General features: G+C 32.6%; 2 protein-coding genes across 4 annotated transcripts in view; one reads left to right on the top strand and one right to left on the bottom strand.

Annotated features, from left to right (window-relative positions):
• LOC139492023 (centrosomal protein of 57 kDa-like) overlaps positions 1-2,355 on the bottom strand; it is a 33,502-nt gene extending 31,147 nt beyond the window's left edge. Inside the window, exon 1 of one of the 2 annotated variants that reach the window (XM_071280069.1) lies at positions 2,200-2,355. In XM_071280069.1, the coding sequence (XP_071136170.1) occupies positions 2,200-2,220 (21 nt within the window). In that variant the 5' untranslated portion in view covers positions 2,221-2,355. The remainder of the gene's footprint in view (positions 1-2,199) is intronic. The other variant, XM_071280066.1, reaches the window with a different exon arrangement.
• A 153-nt stretch (positions 2,356-2,508) lies between these two features.
• LOC139492031 (protein FAM76B-like) lies at positions 2,509-24,327 on the top strand. Of its 2 annotated transcripts, XM_071280093.1 has the most exons (10): positions 2,531-2,680; positions 5,187-5,251; positions 7,860-7,920; positions 9,850-10,002; positions 11,207-11,568; positions 12,797-12,901; positions 16,767-16,817; positions 20,416-20,593; positions 21,287-21,388; positions 23,086-24,327. In XM_071280093.1, exons 1-10 carry the CDS (start codon positions 2,600-2,602, stop codon positions 23,185-23,187), a joined length of 1,260 nt encoding a protein of 419 aa, XP_071136194.1. In that variant the 5' UTR covers positions 2,531-2,599; the 3' UTR covers positions 23,188-24,327. The 2 variants fall into 2 exon arrangements, with proteins under 2 accessions (XP_071136195.1, XP_071136194.1); XM_071280094.1 differs by lacking the exon at positions 16,767-16,817 and having other exon boundaries at positions 2,509-2,680.
• The last annotated feature ends 245 nt before the right edge of the window (positions 24,328-24,572 follow it).

The following is a 24,572-nucleotide window of genomic DNA, read 5'->3' as shown; positions in this document are numbered from 1 at the left end:
GTGTACAATGACTTCCCGATTCAACTACGGAATCGTCATTTGACAGTGACTGTGAATCTGAATTGATTAGTGAATGAACGGATGAGAAAATAATTATAAAAAGAAAAATCGCTCCACGTCGGACATCTTATAACGACAGACGGAGTGGCATTTGATTTATAAACAAAAATGTAGCAAAACGTCTATCTTCATCTTCTAATATTTTTACATTTACATCTAAATCAACACAAAAATAAACTGTCGTCTGTTGTGTCACCTATTATCCCTTGTCAGTAAATGCCAAAATTATTTTGGTGTCGACTTCTGTTTACCTCTACAATCCAAACACCTGTTAAAACGGAACAAAACGTAAAGTCCTGTGGGTGATCGGTTTAGACAGGTTTCACTGTATTACATTTATGGGGTGATTCCTAGCTTTGAAACAGACATGACAGAGGAACCCGAAATATTAGGGAAGTTGGGTTAGCAGAAACACATGTATTTTTTTTGGCCTACGACAATGTTAGACATATTCTTTTTGAAATATCAACCAACGTGCTATATGTAATTTGTAATCAAATACTTTATTTCAAAATAATATTAAATTTCTATATGACAAATATTTGACTAGGGACCAGATTGATATGAAAGTTAATTCCTCCTTTGCCTCTGGAATTGGTGGAAATAACTTTAACAATGAACTTTAAAATATTTAAACATTAAAATCTTGCTAAAAAAAAGTAGGAGCTTCCAAGGCACACATTGTCGCTTCCTGTGGGATGTCCGGTGTTAGGTAGCAACCATTTGATTTTCTGAGTGGGAGCTGAGGGTGAAACAAACAATTTTTTTTCTCAGAATCAAAAACAAATTATTTTTTTCTCCAAAAACTGGAAACAAACTTTTTTTTCCAAAAAAAACCATAGCCCCCCCCCCCCCCCCCCCCCCCAGAAAATCAAATGGTTGCTGCCTTAAGGAATTCCTGTTCCTTTTATTGCACTGCATGTAGCACGTTGTGATTGGTTTAGCCCCGTGTGGTGACCCCCTAGGATCCGTAGAGTGTGAAAAAAATCCATAGGGGATTCCGCCTCTGGATTTTACTAATCCTCTATGGATCCATAGGGGTCAGGGTATCAGGTCCGTTCGCGCCCAATATACTTTCGCACCCTACACGTTCGCACCTCGCACATTCGCACCCAAGGTCCGTTCGCACTCTACACGTTCACGCCCAATTTAAATTCAAATTCCAGTTGAATATATGGAAAATCATGATTGTTGTTTTTAATTGATTTGATGTAAATACTGAATGTATTTATAGCTTGGTATGAGTAAAAGATTGAATATTTTAACTGAAAAACCCAAAAGATAATTGTTTTTAACAGCTTGGTCCGATCTGAAACAATGAAATGATAAAATATAGCAATACACTATTATATAAACTAAAACATGATAAAATTTATTCAACTCACAAGAAAAAAATCGTAGTCAGAATCTCACTTCATTTTAAAACAAATCAATGAAATAAAGTTATAGGCAATACACTAAACAAAAGTTAAACATGATTAAGTGTTATCCAACACAAAATAAAACGTTGACAGATTCCCACTTAAATTAGAAAGGAATATTATTATTTTAAACAATACACTCTCAAAAACATGATTAAGATTTATTCAACACATACAAAATTGCAAAGTTATTAAATACAAAACCAATTAGAATTGGGCGCGAACATGTAGGGTGCGAACAGACTTTGGGTGCGAACATGTGGGGTGCGAAAGTGAAATGGGGCGAACATGAGTGGGTGCGAACGTGAATGGACGCGAACGGACCCGGATTCAGGGGTCAGTAGCGAACCATATATCTTATAATATGGTTCCTTATAGTCTGTGATAAGTATGACGTCTTGGCACACAATATGTTAGTGCTGTACTTGGTATGTATCTTAGAATGTATATTTAAGTCGTCCTTCTTTCGCTATTGCTACCATATTGTTCTCTTTTATAGAACATCACTGGTGTACTGTGTTAGGCTCTTTGCTTGGTCATTAATATTCTGACATTGTAAATGACTCCTTAATCATGAATATTTCAAGAAATTTGACAATAAGCATGTGAAAAAATATGGGAATGGCATGAATGGAAATCAAGAACAGACCTGATATTTTCCGGATAATAATGAATGCAAGAATATTTAGAGAATGTCGGATAAATACTTGAAACTTACTGATCGGTAATTGTCTTCCATTATGAAAATTACAAATTAATCGTAAAAACAGAACGTGTTGATTCTGTAATCCTTCGACATGTGCATCGTTTCAACTGTAAACAAACTTGACAGCAACTTTGACATCCCGCCGGACATTTGAAGTTTACTGTATTCTTATTGGTCAAAAATAAAAGCTTTAATTTAAAACGGATATCAAAAATTAATCATAATCATTATTTATCTATTATAAACTTAAATAACTAGAAATGAAATTAAGATTTCGGTTTTGAGTCAAATTATTCGTTTTTGAAATAAAAATAAAACTGCGATCCTACCATTTCTGTATTTATTTGCACTTCCGCCAACTTGAAGGAGCACTGATGACTAAATTTTACCCTTAAATTGATATATATTTGAAATGGCTGCATTATTTGCTTGTACAAAGTGTCATAGGAGACACCCTTTTGATGAATTATCTTCAGCTGAACAATTGTGCAAAGTATGAAACCCAGCGAGTCACGATCTTACTGACCCATCACGGCATCAGTAAATTATTTGCCTGTCAGATTACAGTCTGATCAAGATGTTTCTCTTATAACTTTCTACTTCTATTTTTAATGCAATTAGTAACTTAAATTGTTTTCAACTGCTAAAAGATCATTTTGATAAAATATTGCTGTTATGGGTAAACATCGCTATTCTCCGCTTGACACGATAATCTGTACCGCTTGAATTATTGGCATCATAGAGAACAATGACTTTTCCATGGGGATAAGGAAGTAGATTTCTGCGGTAATGCTGGAAAATAAAAAAGTGTGATCATGAAAAGTTAACAATTTTGAGTTCATTAGTAGAATGATTTTTTCGCAGGATTTTTTTTTTTCTTTCTTCCGTAAATGGGAACTTCATCCCCTTATAAACATGATAAATAAATGATATACATATATAATATGAGGCAGGCATTACCTGAAAATGGGGACAAAGTCTGTATGAATTATTTTTTTGTAACTTAAATATTTGTTAACAAGAACTATCTGTAAAAAAGATATCCAACGTATTTAAATTTGAGTATATGTTTAAAACTATCATTTCGATAACCTTCAGAAGCACAAAGATACCAATTGAATAACGTTTTCTCTGTTTGTGTTCAGTATTCTCGGTCCTCGTATCTTTCTGTTTACATTCACCAAAACCCTGCGGAAATCTCACATGCGTAGGTGCGTTCTAAAAGTCATGTACGTTCGTACAACAAAGTTTACATTTAAAATTATATAATTGTCCCGAATAAACAGCTGTCACGGATGCAAAGAGCTATTGGAGAAACAATTGTTTTAATAAAAATATAAATCTCTGAAAGATCTAGTTCAAATATTTATGGTTTTCACTTGCTTTCCATCACTATATAATTAACGAGACGTTTTTTTCAAACACAACCAAATCACCCACCATGACAGCATTTTGTCCAATCACAGAAAGGAATTTCGAGCATGCGTATTCTGTTGCCATAGTTAAGCGTTCTTAAGTTCAAAGGGCACAAACCGAAACTATACTGACTACGTCGGAAAAAAAAAACGGAAATATCGTAACCAGGTAAAAGTTTCCGATTTTAGTTCTGTTGTTTGGGATTTTAGTTGTGACGTTATTTAAGTTATGACGTCATATGCAATGTAAACAAAGAAACGCTATCATCAGGTAACGTTTTTTCATATCGATTGAAATTGGTAATGCGTTCCTTCCTATTTTATACCAGACTGACTCAAAGTTTCATACAAACAAGACTGGAAAAAGGAAGTACATTGTAGATTTCTGCGTAGATGCGGGAATTCAAAACATGACATCAAAAAAATTGAACATTTTCCTGATTTTTATTTTTTTTTTATTGAATTTTCTACTGTAGTCCCCATATAAATTATTCTAGAAATGTATAAATTATCTTTCTTTTTTTGATAATTTAAAATATTTTGGGATCAGATTTTCATCATTCATTATATCATGTATATCTTTACAAATCATCAAGCAGTTAGAGTACATGTACATAGTTTAATTGTTTGAAGTTTTCTAAACATTCTGTGATGAATGTTTGAATAAGTTTTTTTTTCAATCAATCATTAACTTGTATCAATTGAACAATTAACCATGATTTTTGTTTTATTATAGTTATTCACTTTTTTCCCTTCTAAAACTTAAATAAAAAACAATTAAACAATACTCAAAGCTGTTGTATTATCATGAGAAAATTTGAAGCAATAAAAAGAGAAAACTATCACCATGATCACTATTGCGAAAAGTTAAAACAGCAATCTTGTAAAATGCTCAACTGGTGATAATTAAAACATGTAAAACATGCATAACAAATATTTAATACCTCGAATACACATTATTAAGTTGAACAAGAAAAAAATCATACAGAAACCCCTAAAAAATGATGCTGGACAACCCCTTCATTTAAATATTGTAATCTTCAAGTTTTTTTTCTAAATTACTGGAAAAAAAGACATTTATATTTAACATGGATGCTGAATTGACTACATCAGGTGCTGAATTTCCAATTTGACTTGGTGCCGATTTAACATCTGGGTGCAAATTTGACCAGATGTGGATTTAACCAGGTGCCGATTTGACTTGAATTCTTTTAGCACCCTACCGGCCTTGGTCTGTTCACATCATTTTTAAATTCAAATACCCATTCAATGATAAGAACATTATATGTTTTCAATATAAAAAAGATGTGGTATGATTGCAAATGAGACAATTGCAACTATCCACAAGAGACCAAATGACACAGAAATTAACAACTTAATATTATTATTTCAGTCAATAGAAAAATGAAATTACCTAAAGACATTAGGAATCAGAACCAACAAATCTTTATTTTTTAATCCTTTATAACATGTATGAGTATATTGTACATGTTTAAATAAAAAGTTTTGATTAATACAACTCTTTGATTGTACCATGTGTATTATCTATATCATTAAAAGTGATATTGGCTATTTATTTTTCAGGAATGCAGAAATTACTACCCCATAGTAAAATGTACTTATTGTAGAATTGAATTCCAACAGGAAGAGTAAGTTTGTATATGTAACTTTAATCTCTAAACATAATCTCTAAACATAACCTCTAAACATAACCTCAACATAACCTCTAAACATAACCTCTAAACATAATCTCTAAACATAATCTCTAAACATAATCTTTAAATGAATCTCTAAACATAATCTTTAAATGAATCTCTAAACATAATCTCTAAACATAATATCTAAACATAACATCTAAACATAATCTTTAAACATGACATAAAAGCACAAGTTATCACATTGGAAAATGGCTTAAAATAAAAATTGAATAGATTGGTTTCTCTAATTCTTCGTCAGTTTATCCCTTCCTGCACCCATTGTATAAAAAAATTTAATTGACGTTAATTCGTTTGATCTCAGTTCTTCATTGGTTAAAATCTGATGAAAACATCTAATATTCTTGTTTTCCTCTAAATTTCCTATTGTGACGGCATGATAAAAGGCGACCATGCCTGATGACGTCACATAGAAAGAACACATCTTTTTGCAGATCTGTCGCAAAGAAGCAATAAGTTTGCCTGGGTATTGTTTGAAAATCATTAGAGAAACCGATTCCACCACCAAATCTTGTGTAATACGATATTTATCCACTCTCGACAGTTAAATTTTAAATATTTAAAACGCTTGGCTTGTCGAGAGTGGATAAATATCGTATCACACTCGATTCAGTGGTAGAATCTATATATAATCACTATTGAAACAGTCACCAAAGGATTCACACCAACCAAACATTTATCATGTTATCGTGTTAATTGTGTTAATCATGTTAATAAAAAATCATGTCGCGTTTGATACTATTACAACTGATTTTCACTTTTTAAATTATAAAGTTATGTACATGTATAAACTAAATATTAAATTAGAAATTTCAAACTGTTACATGCAAATAACAAAGTTGAAACAGCTTAATTGTTAATAAGAAACAGATATTTTGACTTTTTTTTGTGCTTGAGTCTTTAAAGGAGACACATCTTTTAGTTCTAAAATTGAAAGTTAAATCCAAGTTTGAAAGATTTTACAGTACTTTTTCTTTGTAAATTCTGAGAGTTACTAATACATGTACATAAAGATTCTTTGTTGACATTCTGTATGTAAATGAGATTTTTAGTGGTAGCAAGAATATATTTTGGCTGATATTCAAAATGGCTCTACGGTTTAAACATACATACTAGATAAATTTCAACTAAACCAAAAGTATATATATTGATCCTGAATAGGTCTTGAAAACAGAAAGTAAAACAGAGCGTGGACTTATAATATGGAATCTAATAAGATTTTAACAATGAATAATCATATATAAATGATATATCAAATTCTTCCTTTTTTAGCTCACCTGACCTGAAAGGTCAAGTGAGCTTTTCTCATCACTTGGCGTCCGTCGTCCGTCGTCCGTCGTCCGTCGTCTGTAAACTTTTACAAAAATCTTCTCCTCTGAAACTACTTGGCCAAATTCTACCAAACTTGGCCACAATCATCCTTGGGGTATCTAGTTTAAAAAATGTGTGGCGTGACCCGTCAAACCTACCAAGATGGCCGCCATGGCTAAAAATAGAACATAGGGGTAAAATGCAGTTTTTGGCTTTTAACTCAAAAACCAAAGCATTTAGAGCAAATCTGACAGGGATGAAATTGTTGATCAGGTCAAGATCTATCTGCCCTGAAATTTCAGACGAATCGGACAACCTGTTGTTGGGTTGCTGCCTGTGAAATGGCTATTTTAAGGAAATTTTGCAGTTTTTGGTTATTATCTTGAATACTATTATAGATAGAGATAAACTGTAAACAGCAATAATGTTCAGCAAAGTAAGACCTACAAATAAGTCAACATGACCAAAATGGTCAGTCGACCCCTTAAGGAGTTATTGCCCTTTATAGTCAATTTTTAACAACTTTTCGTCATTTTTTGTTACTTTTCTAAAAATCTTCTTCTCTGAAACTACTTTGACAAATTTAACCAAACTTGGCCACAATTATCATTGTGGTTTATAGTTTATAAAATGTGTCCAATGACCCAGCCTACCAAACAAAATGGCTGACATGGCTAAAATTAGAACATAGTGGTAAAATGCAGTTTTTGCTTTATATCTTTGAAACTAAGACATTTAGGGCAAATCTTTCAAGATTTTAATGTCCATCAGAATAAGATATATCCCCTCACAAATTTTCAATTGAATCGGACAACCTGTTGCTGGGTTGCTGCCCTAAAATTGGTGATTTTATGGAAATTTTGCAGTTTTTGGTTATTATCTTGAATACTATTATAGATAGAGATAAACTGTAAACAGCAATAATGTTCAGCAAAGTAAGATCTACAAATAAGTCAGCATGATCAAAATTGTTAGAGGACCCCTTAAGGAGTTATTGCCCTTTATAGTCAATATTGAACAACTTTTCGTCATTTTTGTAACTTGTATAAAAATCATTTCTAAAACTACTTGGCCAAATTTAACCAAACTTGGCCACAATCATAATACTAGGGTATCTTTTAAAAAAAAAGTGTCTAATGACCCCGCCTACCAACGAAGATGGCCGACATCAGTAAACACATTAACAGGTGAGCGACACAGGCTCTTGAGAGCCTCTAGTTTTTTTTTACAGCAAAACCAGTACAAATTCTATCTGCAAGAAGTGTGCTCAGAATGTCAAACTGTATGGAAAGGTAGGGAAACATGTCAATGTGACAGCAACCAAACAACACCAAAAATAAAAAGACATCTTAAGGTGGTACCTAACACTACAGGGAGATAACTCTGTAAAATCAGCAGCACGTTTTAATGACGTTGTGTTCATGAGGGAATATTAAGCTTCTCAATGATCAAAATAAGTGTTTGTCAAACTGCTATGTAACCAGTGTAATTTTTCTGATTAAACGGTTGGTTCAAATTGTTTGAAATTTTTATATTTGTGTCAAAGGGTCAAAGTAAATACTTTGTCAAAATTTTAAGGAAATTAAACGAGCCAAATTAATTTTAGTTAAAGTGTTAGGTACCACCTTAATGATCTATTGATCAAAATATAGTCTTCAGGTGTCAAACTGTCAATACAATATGTCAAGCTCTAAAAAGTCTGAAAGCCTTTTGTAAAAAAAAAGTGCATTTAATTGAACATTTTATCAAATTTATCAAAGAAATAGATCTCAGACAATCAACTTACGAAATGATGGTGTATACATGTGTATACTATAACAATTCATTTCAAGATAAATTACATGAAGTGTGCAGGTATCTGTTCTAAAAAAACATGAAGTCAATATTGAATTGATATTTAAAATTTAAATTATCTTCTTTGGTCCATAATTGAAGTTGATGCAACAACAACAACATACTTATGCAAGGTTTGATTTTTAGCTCACCTGGCCCGAAGGCCCAAGTGAGCTTATGGACGCACTTGGCATCCGTCGTCTGTCGTCGTAAACTATTTCAAGAATCTTCTCCTCTGAAACTACTAGGCCAAATACTTCCAAACTTTAACTGAATGTTCCTTAGGGTATCTAGTTTATAAATTGTATCCGAAGTTTTGATCTATCAACAAACATGGTCGCCATTGCTAAAAATAGAACATAGGGGTCAAATGCAGTTTTTGGCTTATATCTCAAAAACGAAAGCATTTAGAGCAAATCTGACAGGAGTAAAAATGTTCATTAGGTCAAGATCTATCAGCCCTGAAATTTTCAGATGAATCAAATAACCCATTGTTGGGTTGCTGCCACTTAATTGGTAATTTTAAGGAAATTTTGCAGTTTTTTAGTCATTATCTTGATTATTATTATAGATAAAGATATACTGTAAACAGCAAAAATGATCAGCAAAGTAAGATCTACAAATAAGTTAATATGACCAAAATTGTCAATTGACCACTTAAGGGGTTATTGTCCTTTTAATGACAATTTTTCACAATTTGTTCATCATATTTGCTAACTTTAAAAAATCTTCTCCTCTAAAACTACTCAACCAAATTCAACCAAACTTCAACTGAATGATCAGTAGGGTGTATAAAATAAAGTTTGTGTTTTATTTTCTATTTCGTCAAAAGACATGGGTGTCATGGCTAAAAATAGAACACAGGGTAAAATGCAGTTTTTCAAGAATCTTCTCCTCTGAAACTACTAGGCCAAATACTTCCAAACTTTTTTTGAATGTTCCTTAGGGTATCTTGTTTATAAATTGTATCGGAAGTTTTGATCTATCAACAAACATGGTCGCCATTGCTAATTTATATAGATTTAGTTATTTTTTTGGTTTCTACACACTGTCTTAAAATATGCAAAGAGAGATAACTCTAATTATTAATTTTAAATGTTCTTTCATTTCCTTTTATTTCAAGAAAAATAGCCAATGTTGCTAGGGGTAGAATGCATTATTTTTGCCTGTGAAGAAAATATGACAGATACAAAGAATGTTTGAATGGCACATTTTAGCACACACTGAAAAGCAAAAATAATCATTGATGAATGATTTAAACAAAAAAATTGAAGGTGAGCGATTCAGGCTCTTGAGAGCCTCTTGTTTTAGTTCCCAATGTTAAATGAATGTTCTCTTACCCATCAGTACTAGCAAGTACTTTGATTTTGAATAAATTTTTCTTTCAGCCATCAGCCTGTGAATATTGCAATATCCTTGCTGCATTTATTGGGAACAAATGTCAGAGATGTACTAACTCGGAGAGGAAATGGGGTGCTCCAAAAACTTGTGAACAATGTAAACAGAAATGTGCATTTGAAAGAACAGACAACTCAACTAAAGTAAGTTTTACTTTATGTAGGTTAATGAGGTATTCCTAATATTTGTGAACGTATGAGGGTTAATGGGGTGCTCCAAAAATATTAGAACAATGTTAAACAGAAATTTGCATTTGAAAAAAAAAACTCAACTAAACTACCGGTATGTATTTGTTTGAGGGTCTATGAGGTGTTTCTTAAACTTGTAAACATGGAAACAAAATTCTGCATTTGAAACAACAGATAACACAATCAATGTGTGTATTTACTCTATAATTTGAGAATGGGATGTTTCTGAAATGTGCAAGATTATAAATGATTTTTGAAAAACAAAAAAAACACAAATATTTGAAAAACATCAATTGATGATGTAACTTTGAATGAGATAGGGTGCTTTTGAAATATAAAAAGAAACCAAAATACACTGATGTATTATTAAGTGAACTTGACAAAGTGATAATGTAAAAGAAAAAGAAAGGATATATGCCTTGATTATAAATATCCCCACACACATTTGTTATAACAAAAAGCTAAGGTGCAGTATTTATTTGCTACTCCTCTTCTTAAATGCACAATGTACTTACTTTTACAGTAAGTGAGATGATATTAGAACATTTGAAAGAACAGATGGATAAAAATGGAAATGATTGCCAATTCACTAACATTTCATTTGGTATTTACAATGTGTTTGTTCTCTAATTAGACAAAATTTGCTCATATGAGATCCAATTGAATTAGTATTTTTCATGATTTTGACATTTAAAAGTTATTTAAATAACTTTATTTTGAAAATTCACATGAAATTCATGTGCAAGGAATTTCCCTGTGAACTAATGACTTTGAGGATAAAGGGGATAAAAAAGAAGATGTCTGAATTTCATGACTTGAAATTATAAATATGGAAATTTAATTCTTTAATTTTAGAAATAGATTTCCAGTGCCGGATCCAGCCATTTTAAAAAGGGGAGGTTCCAACTATATGCTCCCATTCAAATGCATTGATCGGCCAAAAAAAAAGGAGGGGTTCCAACCCCGGAACCCCCCCCCCCCCCTGGATCCACCACAGATTTCCTGATGTAATCATAGAACTGGCTTAAGTTTTTCATATATGGAACCAGGTCACAGGACCAACTGTTAAACAATAAATTTGCTAAAATAATTTTCTTTATACTTAATTGCAATACTTCTGGAGAAAGATAGTAACATTTTCTCATGTTTATTTTCTCAGGTTGATGGAAAGTTAATGTGCTGGTTGTGTACAGTAGCTTATAAAAGAGTGCTGGCTAAAGCTAAGATACGACAGGAAGTATCAAGAAAGAACTTTGGGTCTCAAAAAAAGTCATCAGAAAAATCTGAAAAATCAGAAAAATCAGAACAAATTGACAAATTTGATAGTATAATGAACAAAACTACAGATGAAAACAAGCCAGGGCCTAAAACTGAAAACACAAGTAGTGCTGTACCTGAGAGTCAAGAGAGCACTGGAAGTCAGGATGAAAAATCTAGTGAAAGGAAGCCTCATAAACACCATAAACACAAACATCATCACCATCACCACCATCACAAACATAAACATCACCACAGTCAAAAGTAAGTATTGGTGAGGAACACATCATCAGTCAAAGGTAAGTGTTGGTGAGGAACACATCACCAGTCAAAGATAAGTGTTGGTGAGGAACACATCACAAGTCAAAGGTAAGTGTTGGTGAGGAACACATCACCACAGTCAAAAATAAGTTTGGTGAGGAACATATCATTACAGTCAAAAGTAAATTTGGTGAGGAACATTTTACCACAGTCAAAAGTAAGTATTGGTGAGAAACATATCACACCAGTCAAAAGTTAGTTTGGTGAGGAACACATCACACCAGTCAAAAGTAAGTTTGGTGAGGAACATATCATCAGTCAAAAGTAAGTTTGGTGAGGAACACATCACCACAGTCAAAAATAAGTTTGGTGAGGAACATTTCACCACAGTCAAAAGTAAGTATTGGTGAGGAACATATCACCACAGTCAAAAATAAGTTTGGTGAGGAACATATCACCACAGTCAAAAAGAAGTTTGGTGAGGAACAAATCAGTCAAAAGTAAGTTTGGTGAGGAACACATCACCGCAGTCAAAAGTAAGTATTAATGAGGAACATATCACACCAATTAAAAGTTAGTTTGGCGAGGAACATATCACCACAGTCAAAAAGAAGTTTGGTGAAGAACAAATCAGTCAAAAGTAAGTTTGGTGAGGAACACATCACCAGTCAAAAGTAAGATTGGTGAGGAACATCTCACCACAATTAAAAGTAAATGTTGGTGAGAAACACATTGATCACTAAAAAAAGTAAAAAGTACTTTAAGGTTACATCATCTTGAAATGTAGTACAGAGGTTTGTTATGAAGTGAAATATAAGTGGAATACGGGTTTTGACCAATATATTATGCTTCACTGAACATAGAACTGTTACAATGCGAGCTGTGGTGTTGCGTCTTATGGACACAAATTATTGTTAATCATAATTTATAATGATAATCCATAAATACATTCATGAAAGATAAAAACGTGAAAGGTCAAATTCATGTCAGAATCCATATCAACTATATACAAGTACAGTTTAAAAATATGAAATTAAACACATACAGTAATGCTAACATACACTCTGAAGTTGATATCCTAACAAGGATATCCCATGGAAGCGTTTCTGCTTATTTCTAATATGGTCCTTAAAGTGTATATACATGTAGCTTAGAATAGAAAATTAAGAAATATTGAAATTTAGTCACAAATAAAGATACATGTATTATATTTACTGCCTGTGTTTTATAGATCAAGTGAACCAAATACTCCAACAGCAGCAGTACAAACTCCACCTTCTAAGAAACCTCGGTTAGAGACAAACTCATCAACTAATGGTGTTACACCAACAAAAAGGTAAACTAGAGAGGTTTTATTCACCAAGTATTGGTATACACACACATATATATAAATATATATATGACACTTAGTTTGAGTATAAAGTATATATACCACCTCCATTAATCTATAAAGTATCATTAGTCTTTATCTTTAGTTGAGTTTAGAGTATTTTCTGCATGTTTTTCATTTAAAAGTGTACAACAATAAAGCTAGATCTTATTTCAACACCAGTTTTTAGTGGTCAGAAATCGGAACCTAGATTTAAGCAAAATGTTTAAAAGTTATTTTAAATCTATGATTTCACGATTTTTTTAAATGCTTATCTAAGATTATGGTTCTATATAAGATAAGCCCAGAATTCATTGAAATAACATTTTTAGCTCACCTGGCCCAAAGGGCCAAGTGAGCTTTTCTCATCACTTGGCGTCCGGCGTCCGTCGTCGTCCGTCGTCGTCGTCGTCGTCGTCCGTCGTCGTCCTGCGTTAACTTTTACAAAAATCTTCTCCTCTGAAACTACTGGGCCAAATTTAACCAAACTTGGCCACAATCATCATTGGGGTATCTAGTTTAAAAAATGTGTCCGGTGACCCAGCCAACCAACCAAGATGGCCGCCATGGCTAAAAATAGAACATAGGGGTAAAATGCAGTTTTTGGCTTATAACTCAAAAACCAAAGCATTTAGAGCAAATCTGACATGGGGTAATATTGTTCAAAAGGTCAAGATCTATCTGCCCTGAAATTTTCAGATGAATCCGACATTTCGTTGTTGGGTTGCTGCCCCTGAAATGGTAATTTTAAGGAAATTTTGCTGTTTTTGGTTATTATCTTGAATATTATTATAGATAGAGATAAACTGTAAACAGCAATAATGTTCAGCAAAGTAAGATCTACAAATAAGTCAACATGATCAAAATGGTCAGTTGACCACTTTAGGAGTTATTGCCCTTTATAGTCAATTTTTAACCATTTTTCGTAAATCTTAGTAATCTTTTAGAAAAATCTTCTCCTCTGAAACTACTGGGTCAAATTTAACCAAACTTGGCCATAATCATCATTGGGGTATCTAGTTTAAAAAATGTGTCCGGTGCACCGCCCAACCAACCAAGATGGCCGCCATGGCTAAAAATAGAACATAGGGGTAAAATGCAGTTTTTGGCTTATAACTCAAAAACCAAATCATTTAGAGCAAATCTGACACTCAGTAAAATTGTTCATCAGGTCAAGATCTATCTGCCCTGAAATTTTCAGATGAATCGGACATTCCGTTGTTGGGTTGCTGCCCCTGAAATGGTAATTTTAAGGAAATTTTGCTGTTTTTGGTTAATATCTTGAATATCATTACAGATAGAGATAAACTGTACACAGCAATAATGTTCAGCAAAGTAAGATCTACAAATAAGTCAACATGACCAAAATGGTCAGTTGACCACTTTAGGAGTTATTGCCCTTTATAGTCAATTTTTTAACCATTTTTCGTAAATCTTAGTAATCTTTTAGAAAAATCTTCTCCTCTGAAACTACTGGGCCAAATTTAACCAAACTTGGCCATAATCATCCTTGTGGTATCTAGATTTAAAAATGTGTCCGGTGACCCGGCCAACCAACCAAGATGGCCGCCATGGCTAAAAATAGAACATAGGGGTAAAATGCAGTTTTTGGCTTATAACTCAAAAACCAAAGCATTTAGAGCAAATCTGACAGGAAAAAATTGTTCATTAGGTTAAGATCTGTCTGCCCTGAAATTTTCAGATGAATCGGACATTCCGTTGTTGGGTTGCTGCCCCTGAAATGGTAATTTTAAGGAAATTTTGCTGTTTTTGGTTATTATCTTGAATATTATTATAGATAGAGATAAACTGTAAACAGCAATAATGTTCAGCAAAGTAAGATCTACAAATACGACAACATGACCAAAATGGTCAGTTGACCACTTTAGGAGTTATTGCCCTTTATAGTCAATTTTTAACCATTTTTCGTAAATCTTAGTAATCTTTTAGAAAAATCTTCTCCTCTGAAACTACTGTGCCAAATTTAACCAAACTTAGCCATAATCATCATTGGGTATCTAGTTAAAAAAATGTGTCTGGTAACTCGGCCAACAAACCAAAATGGCCACCTTGGCTAAAAATAGAACATGGGGGTAAAATGCAGTTTTTGGCTTATAACTCAAAAACCAAAGCATTAAGAGCAAATCTGAGAGGAAGTAAAATTGTTGATCAGGTCACGATCTATCTGCCCTGAAATTTTCAGATGAATCGGATAATCGGTTGTTAGGTTGCTGCCCCTGAATTGGTAATTTTGAGGAAATTTTGCTGTTTTTTTTGTTATTATCTTGAATATTATTATAGATAGAGATAAACTGTAAACAGCAATAATGTACAGCAAAGTAAGAACTAAAAATAAGTCAGTCTGACCAAAATAGTCAATTGACCCCCTAAGGAGTTATTGCCCTTCATAGTCAATTTTTAACAATTTTCTTAAAATTTGAAGATTTTCAATAACATTTTCCACAGAAAGTACTGTTATAGATAGAGATAATTGTAAGCAGCAAGAATGTTTAGTAAAGTAAGATCTACAAACACATCACCATCACCAAAACACAATTTTGTCATGAATCCATCTGTGTCCATTGTTTAATATTCACATGGACCAAGGTGAGCGACACAGGCTCTTTAGAGCCTCTAGTTACTCACTGTTTTCTACCCAGTTATCACCGATTTATTATAAAAAGTAAAGACAATTAAAAATTGAGTTTTATTTTCATCTTCTCATTACTTGATTCAAAATATAAAAACTGTGATAATGACCATGAATTTTTGAACGCATACTTTTATTCATAAGATCTTATTGTGAATAAAATCCCTTTTGTTTCTCTCTACAATATGGGATCATCATCCCTATAAATGAAAAGCCTCTGGACTTTTCTGAGAAAATCTTCTTCGCATAAATAAAATAAATGAAATAATTTCTCACTTTATAGCATCAAGAATACTTCTGTCAGCTACTAGAATTTAAGAAAGATTTAAAGTGATAATAAACGAGTGACCGGTGAAAAATAATGTTATTCCAATTCTTGAACCAAAGCAAACAAACATCATAAACTTAGTCTTCTGTGCATGATTTTTTCATTTTTACGCATAAATTTCGTATAATCGTCAATTTTTTTTTCAATTGGTCAGTGTTGTTGTGAAAATATGGTAGGTGTTTTGAAGCCGAAGTTTAACGATTGTCACCTGTTTGTCAACAATCAACATAAAAGCATGGATATTGAGCACGTGTTTAACATGTAAAATCTGATAGAAGGACATCCATGCGTATTGCGATCACCAGATTTTTACGAGATGGGTCACACGGATGTCACTCTACATACGGAAAATATGTCCGGGAAGGAAGCAATTAAAATAAAGTAAACTTTTTCTCAATATGAACAAATTAAAGAATTTTCTTCAGAAAAAAGTATATGTACATAAGTTTTATAACGAAAACTATTCATTGCGTTATAAAAACATATGCATTATTTTTTTTAATTTGAGGTTTCTTATAACTTTAACAAAAATTGACTCAAGTTTTATACTTTGGATTCTTAATAATAATATTTATGGCTTTCATGGATATTAGGGAACCTCTTATTTCTGTGTTCAACAAAATACCTATCCTACAGATTTGTATGCAGAATTTGTAAAAACCACCAAATTAAGTGTTAAAAAATTTACAATTTTATTCAATCCCAATTGGTACCCATTACCAGTAAATCAAACAAATCCACAGTAGATTTGGTTGTCTTTGGAAATTTTGACAGTTGTTTTGTGATGGGTTGTACTCATACTACCACACAAACACTTTTTTAATATTAATGGACGCAGACATTTTTTCTTCCAGACCAGATATTCAGTCTAATGCAGATCAAAGCAGATTCTCTTTCTTAAAAAAGTAAGCTTCATCGCCCCTGAGCTTAATTCATGTCAATGTATTCATCTGCTTTTGATGGAGGAAATCATATCATCTTAAGGGGAAGATTTGAACGATGGTAGTCGGGTAGAATTAAAGCAAAAAAAAATTGATTTAGGACTTCATTGCTTCATTTGGTGAACTGGAATATTCATTATGCAAGCATTCATGTACATATAGATATTGTTATTATATTTCTTCAACTTAAATGTGACTTGACCTTGCTTGGCTGAAATGGCTATGTAACCATGGTAACAGATGAACCTATTGTTAAGAAGTGGTCTAATTTTAAAGTGTTTAGATTTTACGATTTTTATTTCCAAACAGTACATGATGTTTTATTTTCATTCTTTTGTTCTCTCTCTCTTATTGGTCTTCATTAAAATTCATTCTGATTAAAATATAGATCCTGTATCCAAACTGCCATTACAAGGTTCTGACAACACTCCGTTCTGATCTTGTAATTATTACGTCAGCCAACGAAATTTCTGGCTTCAAAATTTTGTGATGTGACCCATAATGACAAAACCAAAGGATCCCAAATGGTTTTTAAAACAGAAAGTTGAATGGAGCATTTTCAGACCCTCGTGAGAGTAGTGTGGATAATTTCAGGATAGTCTTCTAAATATTTTATAACCCATTTCTACTTAACCTAGGCTATGCATTTAGAAAATTTGTCATCAACCCATATTTTCCTCAATGTTTTTGCTTTAGTTACATCTCAAATATACTGATGATAAAATATTTATCTTTTGTTATTGATTTTATTATTTTCCAATTGCTTGTACAATATTTAATTTTCCTTAACTTTTTTAGGTATATAATACATATTATTGTATAGCAATATAATATTTCCCACAGAAAGTAACCAAAAGTTAGCGTGCAATAAATTCTAATATTGCACTAGTGCAATAAATCTTCAAAATTCATGACGTCACCCACAACCAAATTTTAGTTTAAAACAATTTTTACTTTCAAATATTATATTGCTATACAATAAAAGGGTTATTGCATGAATATTGGGGAATATTGTCCCTCGTAGAACAAGCTCGTGCAATATAAAATTCTACTCGGGACGTTATTCCCCAATATTCATGCAATAACCCTATAGTCTAATGAGACAAATGTAAAATGAATAAAAATTTGGCTACTTATCCCTTAAAACTTTTAAAGAAACTTTCTGTTATAATAATGCTATGGATTCTTTATACAATACATAGATTACCTTAGCTGTATTTCGTTATACCTTTCAGAATTTATTTTGTAGACGAAATGTGTGCCTGGCATTCAAAAAATGAATCCTTGTACATATATGTGATGCTTTTAAAAATGAAAACCAATGTAGTGGCCATGGTAAAATCTGGGTTTAACTCTTAACGTGTACATGCTTAAGTTGTTTCTTCCTTCATGTCCTTGTATCTTTTTGAAGGTGAATTCACAGGCAGCAGTCCTTTTGCGCCAATTACTGTTTTTCAGGGGGTATCATTAGCGCCAAATTTTGTTTTCCAAATGTATCAATTGCGCCAATATTTGGAACTCATTTGCGCCAATTTACCTGTACACTATCTATCTTAAATATTAATGATTAATATTTATTCTTATTTTTGTCTTAATAAATATCATATTTTCGGAGATATTTCACCATGAAAATGAGCATCTGGAGAGAAATGACTTGAAATGCATTAGACAGTCTATATACAGAGAGAGAAGAACACTTGTGGCTTTACTGAATATTTGATACAAGATACTGTGGATTCATTTATTTTCGTGGGTACCAATTTTCGTGAATTGCCCAAAACCTGCCTTTTTAGTGGATATGTAATTTCGTGGTTTTGCAAAAGTCTAAATACAACCTGATAGAAATTTGTAATTCATTGAACATTTAAATTCGTGGTTCAGTGGTTCACCTGTACCCACGAAAAACCACTAAAATTGGTATCCAACGAATAATAATGAATCCACAGTATGCCAAAAGAGAAGAAAATAGAAGCTTATGGTGATTATGTTTTAGCCAGATATGTTGATGACACAGTGCTTTGTTCCCACCATCCATGCATGATGAAACGCTATCTACCACAAGACGTACCACAGTAATGGAGCAGAAGCATTCCACAGGAATTATTATGAACACTTTTATGCATTTCATCCTTCAATGTTTGCGTTTTTGGACAATAAAGTTACAAGCTACTATACATATATTAAATTTGGAAGAACCTATGCATCAGAAGAAAGAAGAAAGAATAAGTATGTTTCAGAAAAAGAAACATTTGCCGTGTAAACTGTCAGTTCAAAGTCGAATAAAGGAGTAGGGATGTCATTTTGCCTCTAATTGGCGCAATCATATGTTTTATTTTTGGCGCAAATGATACTATGTAATTTAAAAACAGGTGGCGCAGACGTAGCATTGGAGAAAAAATGTTGTGGTGCAAAAGGACGCATTTTTGGCGCAAATGGATCTCTCCCAATTCACACTGATCATGTTTATGGCTGTTCTGAATACATTATTGATGAATCTTGAATACAAAATACTAATTGGAAGTAACTCTTTACAAATTAACAGAAGGATTTTCAAATGAATGTGAAATAAAACACATTAATTACAAAGCTTAAAATTTTATCAGGAAGACACCATCTTCTGTTTGAACTATTGATATGTTTTTAAGAATTAAGTTGCTTAATTTTATAGGTCTTTTGTGGATAGTTGTCTCATTGGCAATCATACCACATCTTCTTTTTTATATTTTCTGCAGGGTTTGTTACTCGTGCTGTGTGGATTCAGTAGAATGTGTTTCCGTGCCTGTAGTGTATGCCCTTATATTTTTATACCACTGTCCCAGGTTAGGGGGAGGGTTGGGATCCCACTAACATGTTTAACCCCGCCACATTATTTATGTATGTGCCTGTCCCAAGTCAGGAGCCTGTAAATCAGTGGTTGTCGTTTGTTTATGTGTAAAATATTTGTTTTTCGTTCATTTTTTTTTTTTACATAAATAAGGCCATTAGTTTTCTTGTTTGAATTGTTTTACATTGTCTTATCGGGGCCTTTTATAGCTGACTATGCGGTATGGGCTTTGCTTATTGTTGAAGGCCGTACGGTGACCTACAGCTGTTAATGTCTGTGTCATTTTGGTCTTTTGTGGATAGTTGTCTCATTGGCAATCAATCACACCACATCTTCTTTTTTATATAGTCAGAAAATAAGTTATATTATCATAGGTTTGTAAACAAGTTTTGAATTCTATTATGACACTGTTCTTATTTCTATCTCTCAGTACAAGCTATTTACAAATGTAATGCCTTACCATGTGAAAATGAGCAGAAAACATGACATTAATGTATTATTTCTTAATATAAATAGGACATGATATTATATCATTTAATCAAACTTTAGGAAACATCTTAGCATCTCTTCAACCAAGGATAAAATATAGTTGATGATATTATTTTCTTGCATCTTGAAGGTCAAGGGTTAAAAAAATACACCTGGACATGTATGAACAAAGGGAGCTAAATCAAAAGATTTGTATAGAATTTTATTTCATAGCAAGGTTCCATTATTTTTGTTTTTTTATAATTTTAGTGGAAGTAGTTTGTCCTCAATAACAGGGTTAAATATGAGTAGTCTGACAGACAGACCCACTGAGGACCCCCACAGCTCAGAACATCTGATAGCTTTACAGCTTCTACAAGAACAGATGGAAGGACTGAAGAAAACACTTCAACAAAAAGAACAACAGCTATTGGAAAAAGAAAAAAAGGTAGGATTCTGCAAATTTGTTCTTCTTCAGAAAAAACGATTTATAGAGGCTGTTAGCTGAGGTAAATGATGGAAGAATGAAGAAATGAAAAGGAGGTACATGTACTTGAAATAGAAAATTATTTTGCATTTCTGGATGTGAGCTAGGATTTTGAGGGCGTCACCTTAGAGTGATACAACAAATGTATTTATATCATTGACAGTATAGAACAGAGGCAGTTTATGAATGTGAACATTAATTTGATTTGTATTTTGGTCTTTAAACACAACTTATAAGCACAGCTTTTGGGCTATTTCGTGGCAGTCGGTTTTTATTTGTGGAGGAAGCTGGAGTGCCGTCAAGTCGAGTGTACCCCCATGACCAGGGTTAGAACTCACAACCTCAGTGTCGACTGGCTAGTGATTACAGTAGAAATTACTAAGACCACCCAGCCACCAAGGCTCCTAAACATTGTTTTATTGAAAAGTTGTATAAAAAGTAAAATAACAAAACAATACTGAACTCTGAGGAAAATTCTAAACGGAAAGTCCTTAAGCAAATGGCAAAATCAAAAGCTTTAGACTAATGGACAATTACTGTCATATTCCTGACTTGGTACAGGTATTTTCTTATGTAGAAAATTGCAAATTAAACCTAGATAAAGTTCTTTATATTCATCTATCAATCTTTGAATTTGTTGTGATTTTTTTGTAGCTAACAGAACTGAAGGCTCAGAATTATGAATCCGAGAAAGAATGGAGAATAAAATTTACAAATGTACAGAAAAAACTTACTGAGACAAATGAGAACAATCAGGTAGTTTATTTATGGTTCAGCAGCTAAAATGTCATCAAAGGTCCGTCGTACAGGGCTTTCACTTTGGTCAGGCCGTAATTCCTGGAGTCATCAAAATTTGTCTTGTTCTCTTTATTTTAAAAACTGGTAAATCCCAAGATGCATCAGGATTGTGAAATGTTGTATCAACAATGTGTAGATATCTTTACAACCAATTTTATAGATAATCTAAATTTAATGGCATTGGTCAATTTTGTATGGAGACTGACTGAAATAATGAATTTTTATCTTCGCTGTTGAATTCACTATGACCAAAAATGGCAAGTCCCTGGACACTCCTTCAAAAAATCATTAGTGAGAACCAATGGCCATACTTTTGAGATCAGTTGTAGCTGGGAAACTTCCTCAAGGTAAAAATTATCTCACAAACAGATTGAGTAAAATTTAAAAAATTGAAGATAAGATCATGCAAAAGAAAAGTAAACAACTGATTCACTGAGCGGAAACCACAGGCACTAGGGGAATTCATTCTGATTTACTGAGCTGGAAACCACAGGCACTAGGGGAATTCATTTTGATTTTATAGCCAAACTACTTTTCTGTGAAGAGTCCGAGTAATTTGTTTATGCTATATTATTACCATCTCCTCTTGTCATCATATGTTTGGGGGAGTAAAGTGATTTAGAATGGGGACTAGACTATGTTTGGGCGTGAACACTGACTATAAAAGAGGGGTGAAAGATACCAGAGGGACAGTCAAACTCAAAAATCGAAAATAAACTGACAACGCCATGGCTAAAAATGAAAAAGACAAAGACAAACAATAGAACAAATGACACAACATAGAAAACTAAAGAATAAGCAACAGGAACCCCACCAAAAACTGGAGGTGATTTCAGGTGCTCTGAAAAGGGTAAACAGATCCTGCTCCACAGTTGGCACCCTTTGTGTCGCTCATGTTATAAAAAATGTAATGTAGGACCAGAATATGTTTGGGTGAAAATCAGCATATTTCTACTTGACTGTGTGTTTATAACATTTTTTAACACCTGGGGCTACTTCAATTCGTCAAACTCGGATTAGTAGAGTCTGTCGGGTTTACTCGACTGACAACCAAACCTTTTGACCTTTTGAACCTACCCGAGTTAACTGGACATCAATCCTGGGTCGGGGCAGGTTTAATTGAGTTTCAAGATAGCGTCAAGTAGTTGATTCAAATAAAAGTGATACAAATAAACTGGTATTTGACAAAATACAGACAAAGAAAAAGGCTGACGAGGAAAATTAATTTTTTGCCTGTATTTTGGAATGTTTATAAATAAAACAGAAATTAATTATTTTTTTTGAACGACCTTTTTTTTTCAATCCTTTTTAGCTGACTAACAAACGATTTTTCAAAAGCAAACAGGATCAGGACTTTTCTTACGGAAACATAACATATTTTTATTTTTTTAATGCTCAGTAAAAAAAATCACTTCCCTTATGATAGTTAACTCAATGGAAGAATTTTGACTTGGATTCGGAAAGGTTGCGCATATGTGCATTAGTACTGATATTTTAACTCAAGTCAACCCAAGTTGGACGAATCGAAGTAGGCCCTGATGGTTAATGAAGAAAAACTAGATATGACCCATTTTTTCCATTTTAGACTATGTTAGGTTTTGCAAATTTTTAATTCCAACTTCCACAATACTAATGCTTTATTGTTTTCTTTTCAGATCAAAGTACGAGAGTTAATGAAACAGATATCAACATTATCTAAAGGGGGAAAGAAGCTAAAAGGATATGACAGTCCTGTCCCTAGTCCTTTAGCATTATAGAACTGTTAAAAGACCGTCCGTTAGAATCATAGGACTGGTAAAAGACAGTCTGTTTAGAACTATAGGACTGATATAAGACAGTCCCTTAGAATTATAGGACTGATATAAGACAGTCCTTTAGGTTATTAGAACTTCCCAGCAATCTCAACAAAGGCTTATGTCTTTGTAACATCAGAAATGATTTATGTGTTAACTAATTTTCTTTCAAGGGATCAATTCTATTTTGTTACTGTGGGTTCATCATTATATCTGTTGACTAAATTATGTCTATGGGCTCATAACAAAATAACGTCAGCCAATCAGAAGACGTGTTACATCCAAAATTAAATTATTGTTGGTTCATCATTATATCTGTTGTACTTTGTTTCCTGGATCTTGTGAGCAATCATGAACCACCAATTCAAATAAACAAAAGTCAACCATTTTTCTACAGGATTGAATGTAGAATTTCTAAAAATCATGAAATCAAATATTCATTAGAATACAATATTTCCTGATTCAACAATGATTTGTACCCTGCACACTAAATGAAGCCACAGTATTTTATCAAAAGCTATTAAAAAAAAAAGATTTAAGTATCAAAGTAAAAATTATTCAAGCAGAACTCTTGTAATTCCAGTTTAAGTTACTTGATTCTAGCTCATTCAATTAGGCAGTACTATCATTTTCAACACTTCCCAATGGTTTAAACATCTTTTGATAATATATGCATAGAATTGATCAGTTGTAAGAAGATTGGTCAACATTGAAATGATTTCTGGTGTAAATATAATGTTTTTATCCTTGTAAAGTAGAATTTTATGTATTTATATGTACAATTTTAAATATTTATATTTTATACTGAATGTTATCTATTATAATGTATGTAAGCAGTGATTTTAAATGCAAAGGAATTTTTATTCTAACTGTTAAAATTGAAAGTAGAAAAGTGTATATTTTGTAAAATGGCTGTCTACTATATATATACATATACAGGACCACAAGAAACAAATGTTTTCCTCATGCATTGAATTATCATTTAATTTATGAGAAACTTAATGTAGTCACCATTATTTGATGTTAATCCTTGGTTGAAATCAAGCTTCTTTTTTCTGCTGAAATTAGATCCAATAATAAATCAAAAGAAGGAATTAAGCTGGTCATTTTCTAAATATAGAAAAAGAAAGTTAAAGCACAAATTTTAAAGCATAATTCGTAAAACTCTTGAAGTAAGTGCATCATAGGTACACCAAACTAGCCTGTTGAGCTTTTTACCAAAATACAAAATATTGACAATACAATACATGCACACAAATCAAGCATAATATTTAGTAAAATGTAAGCAGTATTGAACGAGACAAAATTTGAACATAGAAAATAACAAGCAGTGATAGAACACAAACATA

The sequence above is a fragment of the Mytilus edulis genome, chromosome 10 (genome assembly GCF_963676685.1).
Source record: "Mytilus edulis chromosome 10, xbMytEdul2.2, whole genome shotgun sequence".
NCBI lineage: Eukaryota > Metazoa > Mollusca > Bivalvia > Mytilida > Mytilidae > Mytilus > Mytilus edulis.
This window is presented reverse-complemented; position numbering and strand designations above follow the sequence as displayed.

Bases quoted from the DNA above. Each gene is read 5' to 3' on its own strand.
- LOC139492031 (XM_071280093.1), top strand. From the start codon at position 2,600: ATGGCTGCATTATTTGCTTGTACAAAGTGTCATAGGAGACACCCTTTT. The intron at 7,921-9,849 runs GTAGGGAAACAT...TTTTTCTTTCAG, and splicing joins ATGTCAAACTGTATGGAAAG to CCATCAGCCTGTGAATATTG. The intron at 11,569-12,796 runs GTAAGTATTGGT...TGTGTTTTATAG, and splicing joins AAACATCACCACAGTCAAAA to ATCAAGTGAACCAAATACTC.